At 43.4% G+C, this 23,690-nt stretch overlaps 1 protein-coding gene across 6 annotated transcripts in view; it reads right to left on the reverse strand.

The window, feature by feature from the left end:
• The window catches only part of Ntrk3 (neurotrophic receptor tyrosine kinase 3), a 383,383-nt gene that overhangs the window by 258,262 nt on the left and 101,431 nt on the right, over window positions 1-23,690 (reverse strand). For all 6 annotated transcript variants that reach the window (XR_013111122.1, XR_013111119.1, XM_076936090.1 and 3 more), the window contains 5 exons: window positions 23,513-23,581; window positions 8,289-8,446; window positions 7,102-7,244; window positions 6,563-6,704; window positions 5,776-6,072 (listed from right to left, as the gene is read on the reverse strand). Coding sequence is in view for 4 of the 6 variants with exons in the window: in XM_076936090.1 (XP_076792205.1) it covers window positions 5,776-6,072; window positions 6,563-6,704; window positions 7,102-7,244; window positions 8,289-8,446; window positions 23,513-23,581 (809 nt within the window). In the remaining 2 variants the exon portion in view is untranslated. The remainder of the gene's footprint in view (window positions 1-5,775; window positions 6,073-6,562; window positions 6,705-7,101; window positions 7,245-8,288; window positions 8,447-23,512; window positions 23,582-23,690) is intronic.

The following is a 23,690-nucleotide window of genomic DNA, read 5'->3' on the forward strand; positions in this document are numbered from 1 at the left end:
GACAAGGTGCACTTGTGAAAATTCGGCCATTAAGTCCTGAGAAGAAGGCATTAATTAGGGCATAGATGTGCTCAGGAGAAGAGAAGGTCAAACAAAGATGAAGGATAAAAAGAATCTACAAGCCAAGGAGAGAAGTCTTGGGATAAACCAAGCCTGACAACAGTTGGTCTCAGATTCCCAGCCTCCAGAATTGAGATAAAATGGGTTTCTGCTATCTAAGCCCCCAGTCGATACCACTTTACTACGACAAACCTAGAAAGCAAATATGTGAATTATAAGGACACTGACAAGTCCTTCACATTAACAAATGTCTAATTGAACAAATGAATGGTAACTCTTCTTACGGTGGAATTCCCACTAACAATGGGAAGGACTGAAGCAGAAACCATTGTCATTTGGAAATAACTATATAGATAATTGTTCAGGCAAAAATCATCAATGAACGTTAAATTCGCTGTTTGGAAAAGATGGTAAGAATCAAGCTATTTGTATCTTTTCAAAGCCTTATTCTGATTAGCTAAGGGTAAAAGAAGTCACTTTGCAGTGGAAGAATCTGACAAACAGCATCTGACCAAGTGATAAAGTTGACCTCATTACTGATAAGCCATGACAGCATCCTGCATTCTTCAACAGGATGGACCAGAGGGTGGAGAAACATTTCCATGATGCTCTCACCAAAAACAAAACAAAGAAACAGAAAACCTGAGGAAGTATCCCAGGTTCAAAGGGACTGAGGTTACAATATAGCAACTAAATTTGATGTCTGCCTAATCCTGGGTGGGATCCTACAAAACCCAGGGCACTGTTAGGACCACTGATTACATCAGCAGTCAATAAGTTAGGTAACCCTGTTAAATCGATGTCTGTGACCTGGTTTTGAGCACCATATTGTGGCTGAGTGAGACACTGTCATCTAGGATAGGCCAAGTGAAAGGTAGAAGAAACTTATTCTCAGTAGTTTGTAACTTTGACCCTTTTTTAAGACCCGATTTATTTCAAAATGAAGTGAAATCAAATCAGGACTGGTGGTCCTCAACCCAGAATTTCTGATTCATGATGTCTGCCTACATTTTAATAGTCTACGTATTGCTGAAGATAAAACCCAGGGCCTCACATATGTTAGGCAAACCCTCTACCACCTAACCATACCCCAAGGCTCTGACGCATTCTAAACAAACCCTCTACCACTGAGCCACACGTCCAGCTCCGCACTGGTGCATTCTGAACAAGTCCTCCACCACTGAGCCATTCCCCCAAGCCTGAAGAATTGGCCTCTCTAAGTTCTCAGGTGATAACAATGCTGCTAAGCCCTCTGGGAGCTATTGTACCACAGTGCCAACCCCTGAGCCTGCCAGGCCCCGAAATATATTGAATGACAAATCATTCCCTGGCTGACTGTCAGCTGCTTCACCCACTCACTCATTTACCAGGCCCTAGGCTAAGCCTCTTAGGAACTGTAGTCATTGGGCTACTAAACACAAACTAGCTGGCTTTCTTCTCTGACTATTTGCAGAAAATAGGGTGCCTTCTGTGGAATCTATCAGAAAATATGCATAAAAGCAACTGTTGTCTTGTTGGTTGGTTGGTTTGTTGTGGTGGTGGTGAAGATCTGGTCTAGGGGATAACGAAGGAGATGGGGCTTTAGCCTAAGCTTCGAAGCATGAAAAGAGGAGCCAGATTAACAGTATTCATTTATTTTCTATTTCTCTCCAGACTCCCATTTATTGGAGAATATTTTTCCAGCAGTCAAATATTTTGGCCACATGTTTGAATCCTGTAATCTCAAAAATCGTTCTATGACTTTCGAGCATAAATCAGCAAGTCCTTTGCTGGGGCCAGACAGCATTCATACACATAAGAAGCATGTCAGCTTTGGAACAGGGAAACCTGTTGGCTGCTCTCTAGAGATAGCCAGAATTCACACATTTATGCTGGAATAAAAAGGATACTAGGAATTATCTATCCTCTGATTTCTACAACAGGCTGAGACAAGAACAGAGCCAGCAGGTACAGGGCTATGCAGTGAATGAATGTATTTGCTTACAACCCCCCAGACAGTAACACTTCAAACAGCATCTTTCCTGTGGACTAATATTCACAATTGTGTGAGAATGTGTTTGTGTGGGTGGGTGGGGCGTGTGTGTGTGTGTGTGTGTGTGTGTGTGTGTGTGTGTGTATGTGCATGCTTGTGTGTCTGCCTGGCTGTCTGGCTGCTTATTCTCTCTCTCTCTCTCTCTCTCTCTCTCTCTCTGTGTGTGTGTGTATGTGTGTGTGTGTGTGTGTTTGTGTTTGTGTAAGAGAGAAAGAGAGAGAAGGAGTGCATGTATATATGGTTTGTTTATGTGCACAGCCATGTGTGTGTGCATGTGGAAACTAGATAGCTCACAATTTCAGCTATGCTAACTGCTCAGGCAGCTCTTCGAATCAGTCTGTCTTGTGTCTACCTTCTCAGCGCTGGGATTTCAGGCATGCACAACCATGCCTGGCCTTTGCAAAATAGCTTCTAGGAATTCAAACATACGTCCACATGTTTGAAGAGCAGCAGTTCTCAACTTGTGGGTCATGACCCCTTTGGAGGAGTCAAATGACTCTTTCATAGGGGTCGCTTAAGACCATCAGAAAACACATATTTGCATTATGGTTTGTAACAGTAGCAAAATTCTCTATGAAATGTCAATGAAATAATTTTATAGCTATGAGTCACCACAACTTGAGGAACTGTACTGAAGGTCACAGCATTAGAAAGGCTGAGAACTCCCGTTACAGGAAAGGGCTTTCACCTGTGGAGTCATTTCTCTAGCTCCTCATCTCAACTGTTTTTTTTTTTTTTTTTTAAACAAGATTTACTTTTATTAGGTTTATTTGTGTGTATATGTTGGTGGCACAGAGGCCATTAAAGGTCATCAGATCCCACCCAGGTGATTTCAAGATATACAGTGTAAGTGCTGGTAACTGGAGTCAGGCCCTCTGAAAGAGTAGCAAGAGCCTTTAACCACCGAGCCATTTCTCTGCCACCCCAGCCACAACTTTTTGAAGGAAAAGCAAATCAGGTGGTTTGTCTAAGGTCACACAACTGACAGGGAATTATGTGTACACCTGACCTCTGGTGTTGAACCATAGTCACTACCCTAACCTGCCCTGGGACTATCTTCTAGGATTTCCCACCTGGACTGAGAATGACTACTGGTCTAGAACTCCTGAATTCTCCTTACCTCTGCACATGAGAAACTATAACAAGAACCAACAGCAATCAGGACTTTTCCTTGTCCCAGTGCACTGCTGAGCCTTGGTGGGCTGAACTTCATTTCATCTGCAGTGCACCTAGGCAGGGGCTGCTGTGATCATGCCCATTCACAGGTGAAGGAACAGAGGTGCAGAGCAGTTACCAGCTTTCACAGAGCCCATGTGCTCAGCGGTATCCTAGCATCCTGGGCCACCTGTCCTGAGAATCACAAATGGAATTTGACCTACATCTGCCCAACCTCCGAGTTCTGGCTCTTAATCATAGCTCTTGGCTGCTTGGGAAGGAGAGACAGACACACATGACAAATATGATCTCTTAACACGCTCAGGCCAACAGAGAAGAGCAGGATGCACAGACTGCCTTTGGAGCCAGCACAAGGGTAAACTTAGAGGACTGTAGGTTATCCCTGCCTGCTCCTCCAGATAATTTACTCTTATGAACATTAAGTTATCTTGTCACATGACATGGGTGGCCCACCTTTCCTGTCACAGCCTTTTAATCATCCACCAATTCCTTTAACACAAAGGTTCATAAAACAAGCAAACTTCTGCACAGAGTGGTCCATCCTGAAATGTGGACACATCTAAGGAAGGATCCTCAGATGAGCTTCATTCTCCTTCCAGCTTCTCAGGGACTCCATATCCCACTCCTTCCCTCCTCCTGAGGCCGAGTTGCCACCAATTTCTAATGGTAGCTGATTGCCAAGGAGGGATTGTCAGAGTCACCCAAGAAATTGAAAATCCATCTCATCAGAACTCACTGCAGAGCCTCTGATTAAAGAGAACTAAGAAAACTTGAGAATTTGAATTTAAAGTCATTTAACTCATTCCCAGGTGATATTGACTCTGCTTGTCTAGAAACCTTAAAAACCAAACCATCTACAACTGACTCTGACAAATATATGTGTATGTACACAGCCTGTGTCTACATGGCTAGAGGATACTGAGAAACTGTTCTCTCCTGGAAGGGGAGAGGGTAAAACAAGGGCTAAATCCTTCACATCACCCATAGCCTCTGCTGCCCTGGAGCTTTCAGAACACTCTCTGGAGGAAGGAGCTCAGAGTGGCTCACCTCCCTCTTTAACATTCCAGGACTCTCTCCATGTCCCAAGAGCTTCCCTTTGGAAACAGAAATTCTGCTCTGATCTACAATTATTATCTCCATATTCAAAAGCCACTGATGCCACAGTTCAGACCAGGACTCATCTTCTATCCAAAAGAGATCCCACTATGGTCCACGATGGCAAATTCCTTGATGTTTCTTTGTAAGCACACTTGGGAGATGTTGGGGCGAGGGGAGAGGTCAGAGTCTAGAAAGTGCTAGGGTCTCAATTCTCAGCACATTCTTTTTTGGTGTGGCTCTGTCATTCCTTGGACATCAGTGGCAAGCATTTAGGACAATCTGTAGCCTCAGTTCTTCAGTGTCACTTGTGGGGCCCCAGCTCTCCTTCCCTTACACTGAGATAAATAAGCTTTCCAGAGCCAACACTCAGTGGTTATTTGTAGCTGTGACCTCACGTTCCTCCAAACAGATGTAGCATGGAGCCAGCTTCTGATGCCTCTCTATTTTGGAACTATGTGATAGCAATCCATACACTTCCTCTATCCCTTTAGAACCTCTGACTTCTGAGGATTGAAAATCAGGAAGTCTTGTAGTTTGTCCTCAGCACAAATCACAAAAGTCACCAAAGAAACACAGCCACAAGGGCAGAAATATATCAGCAGCATAATGCGTCATGAAACGTCACAACAGCCTCTCTCTTTAAGTCTGTTTGGACTTTTCTTCTTCTCCAACTTCAGGAAGGTATTTGGACAGAATGAAAAAGCCAGAATCACGCCCCCAAGTTCAGAGGTCTTCCATTACTGCAACTATTGGCTCCAGTCAGTGTGACACTTGTACCATCAAAATCTGGTAGCATCATCTACTTCTCCTTTACATTACCACTGAACAGGAGCAGAAAAGAGCTTAGCCTTAGAGGCCAGGAGCAAGGCAAGTCTTGCAGCTGAGGTTTGAGACCACAATCTGTTAAATATGAGGTTCACTCTAATCGTCTCTGAAGTTCACAGCAATGGAGAACTACTGAACCGTCGTCACATACCAAGCCTGCCTCTTACTCATTCAAAAGCCATAAAACTCCAGTAGAGCAATGCACTTGTACTTGTGGCCATTTTACAGCTGAGGAAATTGAGGCTTCAGAAAAGTATACTCTCAAGCCCTGCATAGCATTCTCAGGTAAGCAAAACACTGGGTCAAAATTCTCTACCACATTGTTCACCTCTAAAGTCCCAGATTTCTCTACTATAATATACAATATCTTTATATGCACAACAGGTTTTTCTAGGGGATCCTGAAGTTTGTTGTGGTAGCCATGGAAAATGGAGGCTGTCCTAGTTGGCACAAGTTGCAGATAGTGGCTCTCTCTGTCCCAGTGTGAGCTCAGTTATTCAGGTAACTAGGCATCGGTGCCTTTCATCCTTTCAAGCTACCTCCCCCATCCCCCAGCTTCCAGAAAAGATGTGTACATGACTCACCTGGAAAGGGCTCCTTAAGGAAGTGGCCATTGATTGTCTGGTTGGCTGTGCCCAGGGCATTCTTAGCAATGAGGGTGTAGTTGCCGTTGTTGTAGTGGGTGGGCTTGTTGAAGAGCAGGCAGCCCTCTGAGACCTCACCCTCCTGGTAGTAGTCCATGTGAATGATCTTGGACTCCCTCAGTGGCTGTCCATTATACAGCCAGTGCAGCGTGGGTGTTGGGTTGCCACGCACCACAAACTCAATGCAATGTTCCAGGCGTACCTCAGGCTCCACCAGGCTCACCACACGTGGAGGGTCTGTGGGGAAAAGCAAGCTGATATCGAGGACACAGATTCTCCTATGTATTGAAGAACCTTCTAGGAAGTAGGATGGGGATCCCACTTCTCACCCTGCTCTGAAAAGTCTAAGTAAAGCAGAGTTCCCACGACCGGCCAATAGATGGAAAAAAACACATGTCTTTATTTAAGCATCCTGGTTCTATCTCAGCTGGAGCTCCCCTCCTAAGATGGAGACCTTTCCTGGATGCCAAAGGTAAAATAGATCAACCTAAGTGATTTTTGAAAATGGAACTTAACTAGAGAGGTAAACCTTCCACTGAGGGAAGGAAATTTTCTTAGCTATGTTTTTCATGTTTGCCTTATGACAGCCTTTCTGCCTTCTTTCAAAGAAAAAGCCTTCTTGAAAGACCAGGGTCAGTCAGGGCTCTAGATCAGCCCGAGTAATAGAGCTTCCCCATCCCAGCCTCCGTCTGGTACCTCTCTGTCCTCCATGATGGCATGCACTTACAGTAGACAGTGAGAGCAACGCTGGCATTGCTCATGCCCACCACGTTCTCTGCAATGCACGTCAGGGTGAAGCCATTGTCCTCGCTCGTCACATTCACCAGGGTCAGGTTGATGGCATGTACATTGGTCCAGTTCAGATTGGTCTGAAAACCCCAATCAGAAGACAATAACCAACCATTTACACAAGGATGCCTTCCTTTTCTAACCCCTAAGACCTTCGTGAAGAAGGAAAAGCTGAATGAAGTCTAGCTACTGAAAACACACAGACCATGTTCTGGATTCCTTAAAATTCAGGTAATCCTTATATTAATAGTGGGTGGTAAGTGGTAAAACTGGGTGGTTTTCGTGAAGCAGGAAACCAAGGCATGGAAGGTTGAGTACCACAACAAAGATCAAAATGACAAGAAACTTACATCTCCATAGAATCTGAGTCTATACATTTCTTCACAGAGGAACAGAATCACAATATCCCTCTCTTTCCTTATAATTAAGGAATGCTCATTCCTTAACTCTTAGTGGGCCTGGTTATAGGATACCTACCTGGTGGGTGTTGATGGACTGTAGCCCAGTGACTATCCAGTCCACATCAGGTAATGGAGAGCCAGAGCCATTGCAAGTGATTACGGCATTGTCTCCTTCTCGGACAGTCAGGTTTACATGGCTCACACTGATCTCAGGGAGATCTGGGAGGACAGAGGGGAGAAGGAGATGAAATGTCAGGTGACAGTACACAGAGAAGCTCTGCCTCTACCAGGCAGACAGTGGTCCTTCTTGCCTTGCCCAATGACAACATTGGCACAGCTAGAACAACTTTCCTGAACTTGTGCAAGACCCTTGTGATGGTGTCAATTTGACAAGCTCAAAAATCACCTAGATACACCTCTAAGCATGCCTGAGAGATTAACCAAAGTGGGCAGACACCATTCTATGGGCGAGGGCCTGAACTAAACAAAAAGGAGATGCTGAGCTGAGCACCCACACTCATCCTTGTCTCTGAACCTGACTCTGGATACAAAGTAGACAACTGCCTCAAACTGCCCTCATGCAGCTAGGCCTTCCTTGCCATAATGGGCCATACACTTAAAGTGTGAACCAAAGTCTTCCGTCTTTTAATTGCTCTTGTCAGATCAATGTGACAATTACTAACTATAACCCCACCCCCAGCTGATTGACAGCTCCCACTCCAGAGAATGCAGAACTAAGAACTGAAGTACATACAGTGGGATGCTCCTACATAGCAGGGTCTGAGTGGTTCACCTGTTCATAGAATTCTGTTCTAGCAACCACACCTGTAGCTTCAACTGACTTGGGCACTGTCTTACAAATTGGTGCGTGTCCAGTTCCCATGGGATTCCATTCTCTAGTCTCTGGTTGGGCATAGAAGTGTTCTAGAAAACACCTCAGAAGCTCCCAATATAGTAAGTCTAGAGACTGCACATTAAAACATGCTTCTTCATGTTTGATTGACAGGTGACTCAGAGAGAAAGGGATCAGCTAAGAAAGGCACATGGATTCCTTTCTGGCTTTCTTTCTAGGACTACCCTTTCCACAGCTGGCAAGACAGAAATAACCAGGAAGGGTAAAGTTTCATCTCATTTGCACCCACCACAGTGGTCAAGGCTGGAGACAGCTGGCAAAGAGGCCCTGGCAGGCCAGCCTGAGGAACAAGCCCTTCTCTGGGGTGTGTGGGATGCTGGCCAGACCAGGCAGTGTTGATGCTCACTCACCACACTGACTGATGTTCATGCGGAAGAGGGGGAGTTGGGAGCCATCAGCACTGATGCAGTAAAGGCTCTGGCTGTCCAGCCGCGCCTCCCCCTGTTCCTGCCACAGCTGCATCCAGCGGATGTCACAGCTGCAGTTGAAGAAGTTCTGCTCCAGTCTCCTGTGGGCAAGAAGAGAGGGGAAGGAATCCCTGAACGGTGGATGGTTCAGCTCCCTCCCAGGGCTGAGGCCAATGGACCCCTGGTGCTCCTCCATGAAATAAGCCAGACTCAGATAAATAATCATCATGTTTCCTCTCATTCTAGAATCCTAGACTTCATATAGATGCATAAAACCGTGAGAGAGAAAGAGAGAGAGAGAGACAGGGACAGAGACACAAAGATAGAGAAAAACAAACAGAGAAAGATAGACAAAAAGACAGGGTCAAAGACAGAGAGACAAGACAGAGAGATAGGGACAGATATAAGGGCAGTCACAAAATCAGAAGAAAGGTAAAGGAAGAAATGGGAGTAGGAAAGCAGCTAGGGAATGAGGAAAGAAAGAAGAACATTTAAGAGTGAATATTGTCAAAAACATGTTACACTTGAAATAGACTGTCTTAATGGAATCCTTTACTTTTTATAATGAATATACACCAGTAAAAAATTAAAATTAAAAAATAATAAGGGAAGGAGACTGAGGAGGTAGCTCAGCTGATAAAGTGCTTGCCACTCAAGCATGAGGATAGGAATTTGGATCCCTAGACCTATAAAATTCTGTAAATGCCAAGTGTCCATGGCCCCACCTATAGTCCAAGCACTCAGGAGGCAGAGACACAGGGTTCCTAGAACAAGTTGGCTAGTCAGAATAACTGGAACCAGTGAGCTCCAGATTCAAGCAAGGAAAACATTCAACAAGAGCTTCTGTATTCCACATGCAGGTGCACATACATGCTCACATACACTCATGTCCACATACATAGACATACATGCACAACACACACACATGCTTGCAAGTGAAATAAAAAATATTAATAATAGTAAAAGAAAAAGGAAGTTATGTAATATTACAAAAAAATAAAGTAATAAATAAATAGCATTAAGTTCATGAACTTAGTTTCAAACTTAATAATTTCACTGAAAAAAATTACCTCATTTAAGTCATTGGGCAATGAGACTCTTTTACATGTGTCAAGCTGAGATGTTCGTCTCCTTAAAACCATCCTATGGCTTCCAACTATACTGGAATTTAAAGCCCCATGAACCCTCCACCACCACTTTCCACAATGTCATCTGCTGCCTTGTCATCAGTAAAGCCATACTCAGCCTATGTTTCTCCATCATCCTGAGGTCACTTCCTCCCTCACCCCCTTAACCTATCCAGCCATACTCACCGTGATGTGTATTAGCTCACTAGTATGACTGGTTTGAACCTGCCTTGGAATTTTTGCCCTTGCTGTCTTACTTGCCTGCCAAACTCTCTCCCAACCTATCTGTAAGATGGGTTCCCATGACTTCATTAAGAAACTGTAGAGCATTCTCTGGCCATCATCTACACCAAGGTCACCGCAATCCTGTCCTGATAATGTTCATCCCTTCACTAGCTGCATTCTTATGTCTAGAATCTATTACCATTTCGTAACACCTTAAATATTCATATTGGTTTGTTTCTTTGTCTTCCCAGATTTTCTTTTTTTTTTTTAAAGGCTCTATTGAGGCTAGAGATGTAACCTGCTTTGTATCTCGCTGCATTCACAGTACCTAAGACTGATCCCCAAACACGTGTTCACTGGGGGAATAGGTAGTTAGCTATTTCCAAGATATATTATAAGCCCATGTGAGACCAGCATTATTCCTTCATGAATTCAATGACTCCTTAATGAGCACCTGTTCGGTATCTGGCTGTGGTTGAATACTATTAATAGAGAGATGAATAGGGCAGTCCTTGTCCTCCGGGAGCATTCACCCCAGTGAAGAAGAATGGCTGATAGGGAAAGAGTCAAGTTCAAAGCCCTTGTTCTCCACAGATTCTCCTTGTAATTTAGAATAAGTCACATCCCTTCTCTACTGGGGTACTAGGAGAGTGATGAACAGCACTAATCAATCCCCCAAACCCTTAAAGAGCACAAGCTGAATCTGAATGTCAGGGCCATTAGGGGAACATGATTCTCTCTCTGGTCTATTGAGGGGATCGATCTGTTGGCACCTGGAGGAAAGGCACTTGGGTCACTGCGTATTTTTTAAGCACTGGGTATTTTTGACAACTGGCAAGTTCTAAAATAGTTAGGCAAGCATCAGCATTTGTCAGCTTGTAGGAAAAGAGTGGGGTTCAGAGAGAGGAACCATGTTCCAAATGACTAGGGCATCACAGGTGGAATGTACCAACAGCCACACAGCTTATCATCCTCTTAGCCTGAGAGCATCCATGACTTCTCCTTGATCTTCAGGCTCTTTCAGACAAAAGGAATGGGAAGAGACCCAACCTTTCTTGAGCATCTGCTTCTCCCAGCAATCCCAACAGGTAGCCACTAGTTTCCCTGCACAAACAGGGAAGTCCATCCAAAGTCTGAAGGGTAGAATGGTTAATCATCACCGTCACCTTGATGACTGGATTTATAAACACCATGGAGACACACCTCTTTGTATAAAGTAACTAGATGAAAAAGGAAGACCTTCCCTGAATATGGATGAAATCATCCCATGGACTGAGAGATCCTGAACTAAGTTATAGAAGAGAAAGCAAGCTGAGGATTACCACTCATCTCTCGGCTTCTAACTGTGGATGCAATGTGACCAGCTGCCTTGTGCTCCAACCACCATAAACTCACCATCATAATGGAATGTACCCTCAAACCACCACGACCACATATAAACTCCTCTTTCAGTTGCTTCTGTGAATTATTTAATAACAGCAGTGAGAAAAATAATTAATTTGAGGAGTTAAGATGCATGCTTCATGCTTGAGTTTTTCACATAATCCTCTGTTTTTAGACTTCCCAGGGTAAGTGCGGTAGAGCCCAGTGGGCCACCCACAATGTGGCCCTGACTTCTAGAGCTCTTGCCAAGAAGACTAAAGAAAGAGGTAGAAAGAAGGAAGCCATCAAGGAAAGCAAAGTTTAGCCAGGGTACAGCACTCATGTCAAGGAGCGCCTGAGGGGGAAATAGAAGTGGTGGAAGAGTTTACCAGCAAACTGGGGCATGTGGAATTTGCCTACAGAGTAGTAAGGAAACCACTGGAGATAAGAACTAAAGCTTGGTCCATCTGTTACAATGTTTTATAAACACGGGATCACCAGGTACAGTTGTGTGGTTTGTGCATTTCTCAAAGAATCCAGCCAATGCAAAGCTGAATCTCAAACCCAGTGCTCTGGAATGGAGTCACATCAACTGCTGATGAGGGTCATCTTCTCTAACTCACATACGGGAATCAGCAAGACCGGTTGGTAGGGCCTAGACCTGTGTTACTGAACTCCTGTTCACATTGAAACTGGCAAACATTTTTTGCTACCCTCTGGGTTTCTTCTTTGCTTCATTGATTCATTCCTTGCCCATATAAGTTTTTTTTTTGGCGGGGGGGGGGTGGGGGGTGGGGGGTGGGGGGGTGGGGGGTGGGGGGTGGGGGGGTGGGGGGGTGGGGGGGGTGGGGGGTGGGGGGTGGGGGGTGGGGTATGAGATCCTGTAGTCAGTTGTTGACCTTAATTCCTGGGCTAATGGAGTCCTACTCAAAAAGTCCCTTCCTACACCTATATCTCGTAGGGTACTACCTATGGTTTTTTTTTTTTTTTTTCTAGCAGAATTAACATTCAAGGTTTCAAAGTAAAACCACTGTGATCCACTTGAAGATGATACTTCTGCAGGGTGATTGATATAAGTATAAATCCATTCTTCTGCATATGAAATGGAAGTTTTTACAGCATCATTTATTGAAGATGCTGCCTCTAATGTGTGTGTGTGTGTGTGTGTGTGTGTGTGTGTGTGTGTGTGTGTTTTGCCTCTTTGTCAAATATCAGATAGACATAGTATTACAATTGTTCATATTTAGGTCATTTGTTTTCTTCTATTGGTCTACATGTCTGTTTTAATTTTAGTACCACATTGTTTGTATTGCTATAACTCTATAATATGCCTTGTAATTTGCAATAGCCAGCCATTGGTATCATTTTTTTTCTGCTCAGAATTGCTTTGGTTATCCAAGCCAGGGTCTGTTCTAATTCCATATAAATTTTAAGATGTTTTTTTCTATTCCTGAGAAGAGTGCTGTGGGTATTTGAATTGGAATTGCATAGAAACTGTAAATTGCTTTTCTGTAAGACAGTCATTTTCACAGTACTGGTTTTACTGAACCATGAACATAGGCTGTTTCACTACTTTCCAGCATCCCTCTCATCTCTTCGTACATCAGAAGTTTTCGTTGAAGAGTTCTTTCACCTCCTTGGTTGGGTTACATTCAAGGTGTTTTACTATCTAAGGATACTGTAAATTTAAATGTGTCTGTGATATCTTTTTCAGCATATTTGTTATTGGTGTATAGAAAGCCTACTGGTTTTTATAAGTTGACTTTGTATATTGCCACTTCGATGTAATCATTTTTTGTTGCATCTAAAAGTTTCCTGATGAAATTTTATGGACTTTTATACATAACATCAAATATAATATCATCTGCAAATTGGGATAATTTGACATCTCCTATTTGTATCCCTTTAATTTCTTCTTCTCTTATTACTCCAACTAGTGCTTTGAGCATTATATTGGAAGGAAGTGAAAGCAGTGGGCAGCCATCTTGTTCTTGATTCAAATGGGATATTTTTCAAGTTCTTCTTCACTTAGGATAATGCTAACTGTATATCTGTCATACACGGCCTTTATTTTGTTGAGGTATGTTCTACTCTCTTTAGGATTTTTGCCATGAAAGCATACTAGATTTTGTTAAAGGCTGTTTCTGTATCTACTGAAGTGACCGTGTGATTTTTGTCTCCCACATTCAGAAAGTCAGAATGGCTAAGACCAACAAAACTGTTAACAACAAATGCTAGTGGTGATGGAGGGAAAGGGAGTCCTCATCCACTTGTGGTAGGAATAAAATAGATAACCGCACTCTGGAAATCAGTATAGCAAATAATCAAAAAACTAAAATCAAATTATCAAGTGACCCAGCTGTATCATCCTTGGCATATGCTCAAAGGACCCAACATCCATCTCCACAGATACTTGCTCAACCATGTTCAAAGCTGCTCTATTAACAATAGTTAAAAAATGGAAATAGTTTAAATGTTTTTCAATAAATGAATGGATAATGTAAATGTGGTACATAAACACAATGGAATACTAGTCGGCTGTAAAGAAAAAAATGAAACTTTGGAATTTGCAAGTAAACTGATGAATCTATAAAAGATCATATTAAACAAGTGGCCTAGACCCAGAAAAACAAAAGATTCCTAGCTGTGAATCATCAGGAATGGGTATACAATATGCAGTAAGTGAAGAAACCAGGAAGTATAAAGGGACTTTTATACCGTAGTGTAGAAGGGGAGAGCTTAACGGGAATAACAGGATACAAGTGATCTGAAAGGGGAAAGTGGAAATGAGATGCTGTGATTGGAAGAAGATAGTGAAGTCAATACAAAAGGGGAAAGAGAGGAGAGGGACAGATAACCCCCAAAATTGTTTGATAAAACCTCAGGGAATTATTTTACAGCTCCCTAAAGTAATACTTATGCACAAATCAAAGTTGCATCACTTGTGCTGACAAGACCTAACAAAAACTCCAGTATGTGGCATGGAAAACCCATCTGAGTTGTGGGTCCCAAAACAATATAGACTATTGCTGTTATCTTTGGTTGCCTCTGAAAGGTCGAAGGTCAGCCCCTACCGAAGAAGACACCACTCACTTAGGGCACAAGACTTGGAAGACTGGAGCTAGATTTAATCTAGAAGTTCTCAACCTGTGGGCCGAGACCCCTTTGAGGGATCATGACCCTTCTGAGAGTTGCATACCAGATAGCTTGTATATCAGATATTTACATTATAAGTCATAACAGTAAAAAAAAAAAACTATAGTTATAAAGTAGCAAGGAAATAATTTTATGGTTGGGGGTCACCACATAAGGAACTGTATTGGAGGACCGCAGCATTAGGAAGATTGAGAACCACTGATCTAGACTGAAAGCCTCCTTCCTGCAGTCTGTCTTTTATAATATCAAAAAGTACTATGCAAGTTACCAGATGAGGAAATCAATCAATAATCCTATACAGCTGTGATGCCTATCAATCACAACAATGATCAGCATGGTGAGATATCTCTAAAATATCCCTAAAAGTGCAATAGCTGCACTCATGTGTTGGTGAAAATCAACACCTGTCTAATTGGACTTAAGGCCCAACCAGCAGGGGAAACCACGCCTGGCACAAGAAACCTAGACATAGTTCCCAACTATAGTCTAAAATGTAACATTATACCAACAGATAAATGTAGCTCTCACTACTCACCAAAGAAGCTTCTCTTTACAGCAAATGGAGACCATCACAGAAAAACACAACCAAACACAATGTAAAATACAATGGATCCTGGAGAGACCAGTTCTACAAACATGACTCCTACACCAAAGACCCACTGAGGAATAGGGGGCAGAACAACTGTAAGAACCAGAGGACCAGGAAGTCTGTTTCTGAGGTTGTCTCACATGAATGGCTGCCTTTCAAAGACCTGGACAATGACAATATCAAATAGATGCTAAAACAAAATAGAGAAAATTTCACCAGGTCCAATCCCAAGACAAAGAACTGCAGGAAATTAATGATTTTTTGAGAGGAAAAATTAGTCTCTCCTAGGCATGAACTCCAGACCCCACAATTAGTCACACAATATAGAGTGCTTGGACCTGAAATTATATACACATAACAAAAATTTAGGAGTGAGGAGGGATCATGGGAGATGTTAGGAAAATAAAAGGGGAAGAAGGAATTGATATGATTACATTTTGATTTTAAAATATTCTTTAAATATAAAAATAAATAAATTGAAACTGAGGAAAATGCACAGCACCACTATGCATTGCCACAGATGCTATTGCTCGTCAAAGCCATGTTGCTTCCATGTCATGCAGTCTCTGAAAGGCTCCACGGTCCCCTCAGAAGAGGATACGAGTAGAAAGGACAAATGGTACCTCAGGGGGCATTATGAAAGAAAACATCACCTCATCTCCTACCTTCACCTGAGAGGATCATAGGAACTCTGCCCCAGGTTTCCTTCTTTTCCATTGTCCACCATTTAAGGCACTAGAGTACAGAGACTAAAATTGGGAAGAGATACAAGAGTTCTGCAGACAACAAGGGATGCTTTGATGTGTTGCTAAAATAGAAGGAAAGGGAAGAATAGAAGGCAGAGGGAAAGAAAGAGTGAGGAGGATGGAAATGTGCAATGAAGGGTGGGCTGTTGGTCTCCAGAGGGTGAGAAATAACCAGGAGAAGAAACATTGGATTGAACGCAAAGGAGAAAGCATGAGTAGACAGTGACATGGAGTACAACAGGAATGAAAGTCAGGGCAGGCTAGTCGTGTGTGTGTGTGTGTGTGTGTGTGTGTGTGTGTGTGTGTGTGTGTATAAGAGAGAGAGAGACAGAGACAGAGAGAGAGAGAGAGAGAGAGAAAGAGAGAGAGACCCAGAGACCCAGAGATGCAGAGACCCATAGGACCCCTTCTCAGAGAAGGGGAGCAGAGTTAGGGGAGGATCTGTGTGAGGAGGTACTGGGAGGAGTGGGGCTGATATTGGGATGTGAAGTGAATTAATTAATTAGAAAGAAAGAAAAGTCAAAAAAGGAAATAAAGAAAGAAGAAAGGGAGAAAAAGAAAGAAAGTCAGAGGAGGGAGAGGTCAAGGTCCTGGAGAAGGAAAGGGAAGGTGAATCAGGAAACCTTGGAGGAGATGGCCCCAGAGCTATATAAGATGCCTCTGTAGCTGAGAAATGAGACAGATGAGAAAAACGTAAAAGAGAAATAAGAGAAAGAACCAAGTGTGGGGATGTGACAGATACATCAGCTGACAAACTACATCTTGTCTGATCATGAGAACCTGAGTTTAAATTCCCAGGACCCATGGTAAAAGATCAGGTGAACACTAATAAGACTGGTGGTGGGATGGCAGAACTGGAAGCTCAGGAGTTTAATTAGCAGTTAGTGAGTCCGGGACAAATAAAAAACCCTGTCCCACAAAACAGGTGACTGACACCTGAGGACTAACAGGCTGACCTCTATGATCCAGGTCACAGTGTACACTTGTGTGCGCGCGCACACACACACACACACACACACACACACAAAGTAACCAGAGTAGTACTTCTATTATTCTTGTGGCAGTGTCCTACACACGTATTTCATTTAACCTTCTCCAAGGAAGCAGTGTGGGGAAGTCAGGGACATCTGATCCTAAAGGCGTCCTTAGGAAAGCAGAAAATCAAGATCCGTGTACAATCAATGTAAAAGAGGGCAGTCTTTGGAAAGGAATGATTTGGGCTCCCCATGCAGAGACCTGGGGAGAGGCCTTGATAACCCCACTGAATGGCATTGAGAGTCCAGAGGCTCCAAGATGCACAAACTGAACCACGTCAGCCTGGATTTCCCCAGCTGCTTGCCTGACAAGATGCAGCCATTTATTAATAAATAGATGTATAAATACAAATTATTTACCTACACTGAAAAGAGCAGACAAGTGAGGAAGGAGCTCAAGCAGCACTGCCTCAAGCCACATAGAGCATAATACAGTCCACCTTCTTGTTGGATTTCATGTGAGGATACAACCCAACATTTCAGTGGCCCAAAAGACAGACTATGCCAAAGTATCCTGAGGCTGGCAGAAGAGTCAGCTGAGCTGTCTGCGACATGCCAGGCGTTGGCTCAGTAACAGCTCATTTCCTTCCATCCTTTCTCTCCCAGGCTTTGCTTACACAGCTTGTTCCAGCGGAAGGGGTGTACCTGAAGATCTGGTGCCTTGCTGTTCACCAGAGTCTGCTAGAAACTGCTCAGGAATATGAGGGTATGTGGGGTGGCTAAGAAGACATCCTCGCAAAATACAGTTTAAGTTCCAAACTGTAGCACTCTGCATATCCCATGGATCAATGCACAATCATCTTTTCATCCAGATGAAAAAAGATTGACAAAAAAAAAAAAAGAGAGAGAGAGACACAAAGGTCCTAGTCCTAAGCTGGACATTGTGGTTCCCTTCTCCCACGCAGTCCAAGCTCAGCAGAGGAGTCTCAATCATAGCTGCTGGGGCAGTAGCTTAGAGCCCTGCTCTATGCTCCATCAATAATGCAAAAGGCCCCATGAATAATACAGCAGCAACTGCTTCAGGGCACAGTTTACTGGTGCCCAGCCCTGGCCTCAAGATGGCCCACAGCCTAATTGCAGGGCCCTGGGGAGTTCCCACAAGATTAACTCAGCCTCATTCAGGCACAGTCACAGTCACAGTCACAGGCAAAAAAAAAAAAAAAAAAAAAAAAAACCTGCTTTGCAGGATCAGCCAAGGCCATGACTTTGTTCAGAAAACATTGATTGCCCCTCCAGTCATCATGAGGGTGGCTTCCCTCTCCCCTTCAGACCATCAGCACTGCCAGGTACAATTCTGGATCCAGGTTGTACAAAAGAGAGAGGAGATCCACATGTGCAGGGGTAAGGCCGCTGTCCACCAGACAAGGGGTATAGCCTAGGCCTCCTGGAGATAATCGACTATATTAAAAGTGAATAAATAGAAGATGCAAGTTGAACTAACTCAGTTATCCTGAGTAATGGGTTGAACAGTGCCTTCCATATATATTTTGTCCAAGTCCTAACCCCAGGACCCATGAGTATGATCTTTGTTGACAGGATCAAGGTAAGCTAAAGGGTTAGCTTTACATCATTCTGAGGTAGTTCCTAAACTGACCTGCAAGAACGAGTATCTTTAGAAAGGGTCTGGAGGAGGCATGGATGTCAGCCATGAGGAAAGTGGGACCAGGGATGCTGCCACAAACCCAAAAGCACCAGGAGCAACTAGTATCTAGCAATGTCAGAGAGGTCTTAAACCCCAGAGCCTTTGAAGGTAGAGGGGCTCTGGTGACACCCTAACTCAGATTATAGCCTCAGGATGATGAACAAAAATGTTTTCATCATTTTGAAGTCACCAGGTTTGCAGTGACTTAAAAAGGCAGACATCAGAAACGGAACTGCCAGAAAAATCCTCCAGGACTCAACTCAGACGAATCATATTCCACATAGTTTCTATTTCGCACTAATATGTGTCTACATGCTTCGTGAGTTAAAAGGGAGTCACAAAGAAGCCAAAACTACCACATTAGCAATAGAGTTAAGTGAGGGAACTCCTTGGATGGATGTATCTTGTCTGAGGGCTTTCAGAGTGATCCCAGTCAAGACAGGGAGGAGGACAATGCCAGGGTCAGCCCAGCCTTCTTTAACACTGAGTGTTTTACAAAGTCGATTAAATCTGCAAATTACAACAGCAGTAATTATCACTTTGCTTTAAGAAAATGAAATATTCCAATCTATTTTAATCACATCTGCTCCATGTCTGTGGGGTATTAAGAGAAGCCTGCTGAGGATGCACTAAAGGTCCTCAGAGGGTTTCTGGAGGGTTTCTGTGTTGTGGGCTGATGAACCTCTGGTGCCTCTTGCCATTGCCTAAGTTATACCATGGGATTCAGAACCCAAACATCTTTTCTTCCTTATTCATCCTTTATCTCTAAAACAATCTTGCTGAATCTTGTTCTGATTTTAGGACAGACAGTTCCAGTTTCGGGGTGGGGGAGGATAGTAGCCAGAAACTCCTGAGCAAGTATTATGTCAAGCCAGAGTCCATCAAATCTACCACTGAAATACTGCTGGCTACTCCATAGCAAAGTTCAGAAGATAGTCTCAGCTTGCTCTGTAAGAAGGGCACTTCCTGAGCTGGAAGAAGACTTAGTCAGGTGTTTGCCAAAGGTCCTCCCTCGAACCTCATAAAAATAAGACTACAAGAAGGGTCTTGGCACACAGCAAGAACTCTGAAATGATTTGATGATTTGGGGTTTGCCTATTAGGGGTGCCAGCCATCTTGGCTCCTGGAAGGACAAGCTGAGAATTCAGAGTGTGGCACTATTTGAGGGGGTAAAAAAGAATGATTTTTGGAAACAGTGGCTTCACGTGGTGACCATCCTGAACATCATAATATTAGTCTCCAGATTACCAATTCATCAGCCATGTCATCCTGGCCTAGTTATTTGACTTGGCTTAGCCTTGAATCCCTGATTTGCAAAACAGGTTAAAATAACTCCCATATGTGGTAGCTTCAAGGATGAGCCAGGACCCTGTATTTATTCATTACTGGGTGCCTTTCTTCTTTCCCAATGGGAATGCATACTCAGCCTTTCTAATGAAGAGCTTCAACTCTGTCAACTACACCATCAACTGTTACAAGAAGAATTATGTTGTAGGAGAGAGGTTGGATGGAGCATGGCAAAGACCCTCAAAGGAGCCTTCATGGCAGAGGGGAACATGCTAAGAAATAGTTAGATATCCCATTTACCCTGTTTGTTTCTGCAGATGCTCACTGGAAGCCTCACACAGCTGTCTCATGACTCTCCTGGCTATCTCAGCACACTGAGTCTATCTCCTACAAGGCCACCATTCTCTCTGAAAACACCGGATACAACCCCAAATTTCGTCCCACAGGCTCCATCAAGCAGACCTTGGCGGTCTAGACGGCTCATGGCAGATGGCGCCATGTGGACTAATCAAGAAGTCAGACAAGAAAATCCTACCCCCTCTTCCATTTGCCAGGAAATGCAATTGTTTGGATTTTAATCATAGCCACAGCTAAGAGCCAATGTTCAGTCCCCTTCAGCCCAAAGATAAATTTTCCACTCTCAGCATTCAATTCTTCCTCAAAAAATAGACCCCTACCAGGGTGATCGCTCATTAGAGGGGGGCTTCTTCATCCACCACTATAATTTTTTTCTGATTTAACACTATGACAGAAATAAAATACTGTTTGGACATGGTGGCACTCATACACTGACTCACACCGCCAGGAATGTCTTCATTCCTCCATAAGTTACAGCTAGCTCACCGGTGTATTGATCCCGGGCAAAGATGAATGCAGAATCCCATGATCCTCTGGGAGAAATGTGACATTTTCTTTAAATATATATCCACAGAACAACTGTTTCTAAATCCCCATGAAGCAGGTCACCGGGGCAGCACACAATTGATTTCACATCCAACGATTTCTTAGAAAGAACACTGAACATTTTCTCAATAATTCAGCCTTTAGCAGACCCTGACAACTTCTTGAGGAGTGCTGTCTCTGGCCTCCGCTATGTGAAGGGGCAGGGATCCTAGAAGAACTAGATGCAAGAAAGACAGGCCTTCTGCCCCCAATCAGTTTGAGGTCATTATGCTTTGTGGTGGTTTGAGTGAGGTGTCCCCTATGAGTCTCAGGCATTTAAAAACTTGGTCCCCAGTTGGTGACTATTTGGGAAGAGTTGGGAGGTGTGGCTCTGTAGGGAGAGCTGTGTCTTGAGGTGGGGTTTCAAAAGCCCACTTCCACCCACAGTGTGTTCTCTTGGCTTCCGGCCTGTGGGTTAGAATGTAAGCTCTTGGCAGTTACTCTAGTGCCTGCCTGCCTGCCTGCCGTAATGCTCCATGCCACTTTGGTGATGGACTCCTATCCCACTGGAACTATAAGCCACAAATAAACCCTTCATTTTATAAGTTGCACTGCTCATGGTGTTTTATTTCCGAAACAGAAAAGTACCTATTACCTGCTTTATCATTTGTAATTTGGCTGGATTCAGAATCACCTAAGAGACATACCTCTGGGTATATCTGTGAAGGAGCTTGTAGACTGGGTTAATGGAGGGGCTAAGACATGCCCTAAATGTGTTCAGCACCATTACATGGGTTAGGGTCTCAGGCTGAATAAAAAGGAGACAGTGAGAGGGCATCAGCTTTCATCTCGCTCTGATCCCTGACTGCAGAAGCTGCCCCATGTTCCTGCTGCCATGCCTTGCTCACTGTGATGGGCAATATCCTCTCTGTTGTAAGCTAAAACAAACCCATCCTCTCTAAACTTGTGTCTCATCAGTCTCCTTTTACCCACTGCTCTAAAAGAGGAAAGTTATAACTTATCCATGCCATGGCAATAAAATATATGGCTGATACAAAGGGAAACCTAGCAGAGAGTCATGGCCACATGCTTGCTGCAGAGTATAAAATAGGGTGAAAAGCAGTAGGGGACAGTTAAGTGTGGGTCCAGGCTTTCAGTCTGCCCACTACCATTTGTCTAATGGGTGACCTGAAACAAGAGTCTTCCCTTACTAAGCAACTCAGTGCCCTCCAATGTGGAGTGCTAGTGAGAATTCCTGCCTTAAAGAATTGTTCTAAGGATTAAATTCTATTAAAAAGCATACATAACTTAGTAAGTTCCTTGTCACAGTGCCTGGCACAAAGGTATAGTTTGGAAATCAGTGATGGTAATAATTGTAACGGCCAAGCCAATTTACCCCTAAAAGTCCTTCATCAAGTTACATCTAGCTCAAGGATGAAATGAATATAACACATCAAGTACACTGTCCCTGACATTGGAGGTCTGTGACATAGTATGTTTGGGAGAATGTTTTATACACAAGGTTATGTTTATCTTCTTTTAGCTATTGTAGGAGGTGTTACTGGTATCCGTAAATCTCAAACAAATGGGACTTAGAATTCTGATCATTGGGTCTACTGGTGCTTATACCAGAATTTTCAGAGTAGTACCCTGGCTGGTTTTGGGTTTCGTGTGTGTGTGTGTGTGTGTGTGTGTGTGTGTGTGTGTGTGTGTGTGTGTGTGTGTTACACAATTCTAAGAAAGGAAAGCAATATACAGTAATATTGTTTGGTTTTTTTTTTAAGACTAGATCTCCTTGTGCAGACCAAACTGACCAGCCTGTAACTTATGTAGCTCAAGCTAAACTTAAACTGTTGGTCCTTCTGTTTTTACTTTCTAAATACAGAGATGACCACAAATCCCAGTTAGCAACACCTTCAAAGTGATAATGTCTCTGTATCTGTCCCTGAGATGGCTTTGGAAAGTATCATATAAGCAATCAAGCCATAAGGACAAGGCTAATATGCAAAGTTGTCAGGGGTAATGGGTTACTGGGGTGTAAATGATCTCATTTCTATCAGCTAGTTTGAGAAAACCAAGGTTATAACTGGGCAGGTAGAAAGAAAAGAAGGTGAAAGGCCTGTAACCAAGACAGAAGTCCAAGGTCATGGTCACTGCTTCTTAGTAAACACTGCCTGTGCTCACAGTCAGGGAATTTGGATCTGAGTCACCAAGTAAAAAGGAACACATGAGCAGTGTCTCTAAAACTCAGACTCCCTAACTCCATCCATGCCTCAATTCCATTTCAATTTATTCCTTGATTTCTTCCCTCAACATAATACACTGTCCTTCATGCACAGAGATGACCCTGATGACTCACCCAGCAACGTGAGTTATTTTCCCCAGAAGTGGTCACGAATTTTCACTCATCCAGCCAACATCTGTTTACCCAAAATGGCTGGCTGGGGTAGGATTGCATTGATCAGCCTTGGAATGCAGCAGAGCTAAGCAGTCCACACAGATAAAGTAAATAAATGCCCTCTCCCATACTCACAATGCCTAAACAGCAAGCCAAATAAGTTGACAGGAAATCATGAGTGCTGTAAAGGCGATACAGTCGGAAGCTGGAAGGCTGTATTCGAGAATCAGTTGTGTGAGTCCTTCTCAATGCAACTGTAGTTAATTCTCAAATGAATTTCTGGGGCTCAGAGTTCACAAAATGCAGAAAAGGATACCTACCTGCCCCCATGACTCTTGTCTAATCTAAGCTCACATAAGCAAAAGCATACCTGGTAAAGCTACAAAATTATGTACAGCAAATGATGCTTATTAGAAATTAATTGAGATCCTTATTATTATAAGTATAAAGCTGCTACTGCTAATTACCTGCAGATCACAAAACTAAATGCTGATAGAACATAAGATTCTGTCTTTTCCTAACAGCATGCCTAGCAAAAGCATCTGAAGTCAAGTCCAGAAATAGGGTGGGTCACTGTCCCTGAACATGGTATGCTCAATGCCATCCAACCCAAACAGCCCAGCCACCAGGTAGCTCCAGTTCTTGATACTCTTGATACTTCCCACCCATCCATTACCGGCACTCCGCCACCTGGACAAAGTCTTCAATTCCGAACTTACAATTCCCGAAGACTCAGCGTCTGGAAGAGCTGCCAGGAGAGTGTGGTGAGCCGGTTACTCGACAAGTTTCTGCAAAATTGACAAATAAAAGGGGTAGTCAAAGAATGGATCCAGCATCAGGAACACCCTTGATGGAGAACTTGACATCTGGAGGCAGGCTCTGCTCTGCTTCTTTTTC

The sequence above is a fragment of the Arvicanthis niloticus genome, chromosome 1 (genome assembly GCF_011762505.2).
Source record: "Arvicanthis niloticus isolate mArvNil1 chromosome 1, mArvNil1.pat.X, whole genome shotgun sequence".
Lineage (NCBI taxonomy): Eukaryota > Metazoa > Chordata > Mammalia > Rodentia > Muridae > Arvicanthis > Arvicanthis niloticus.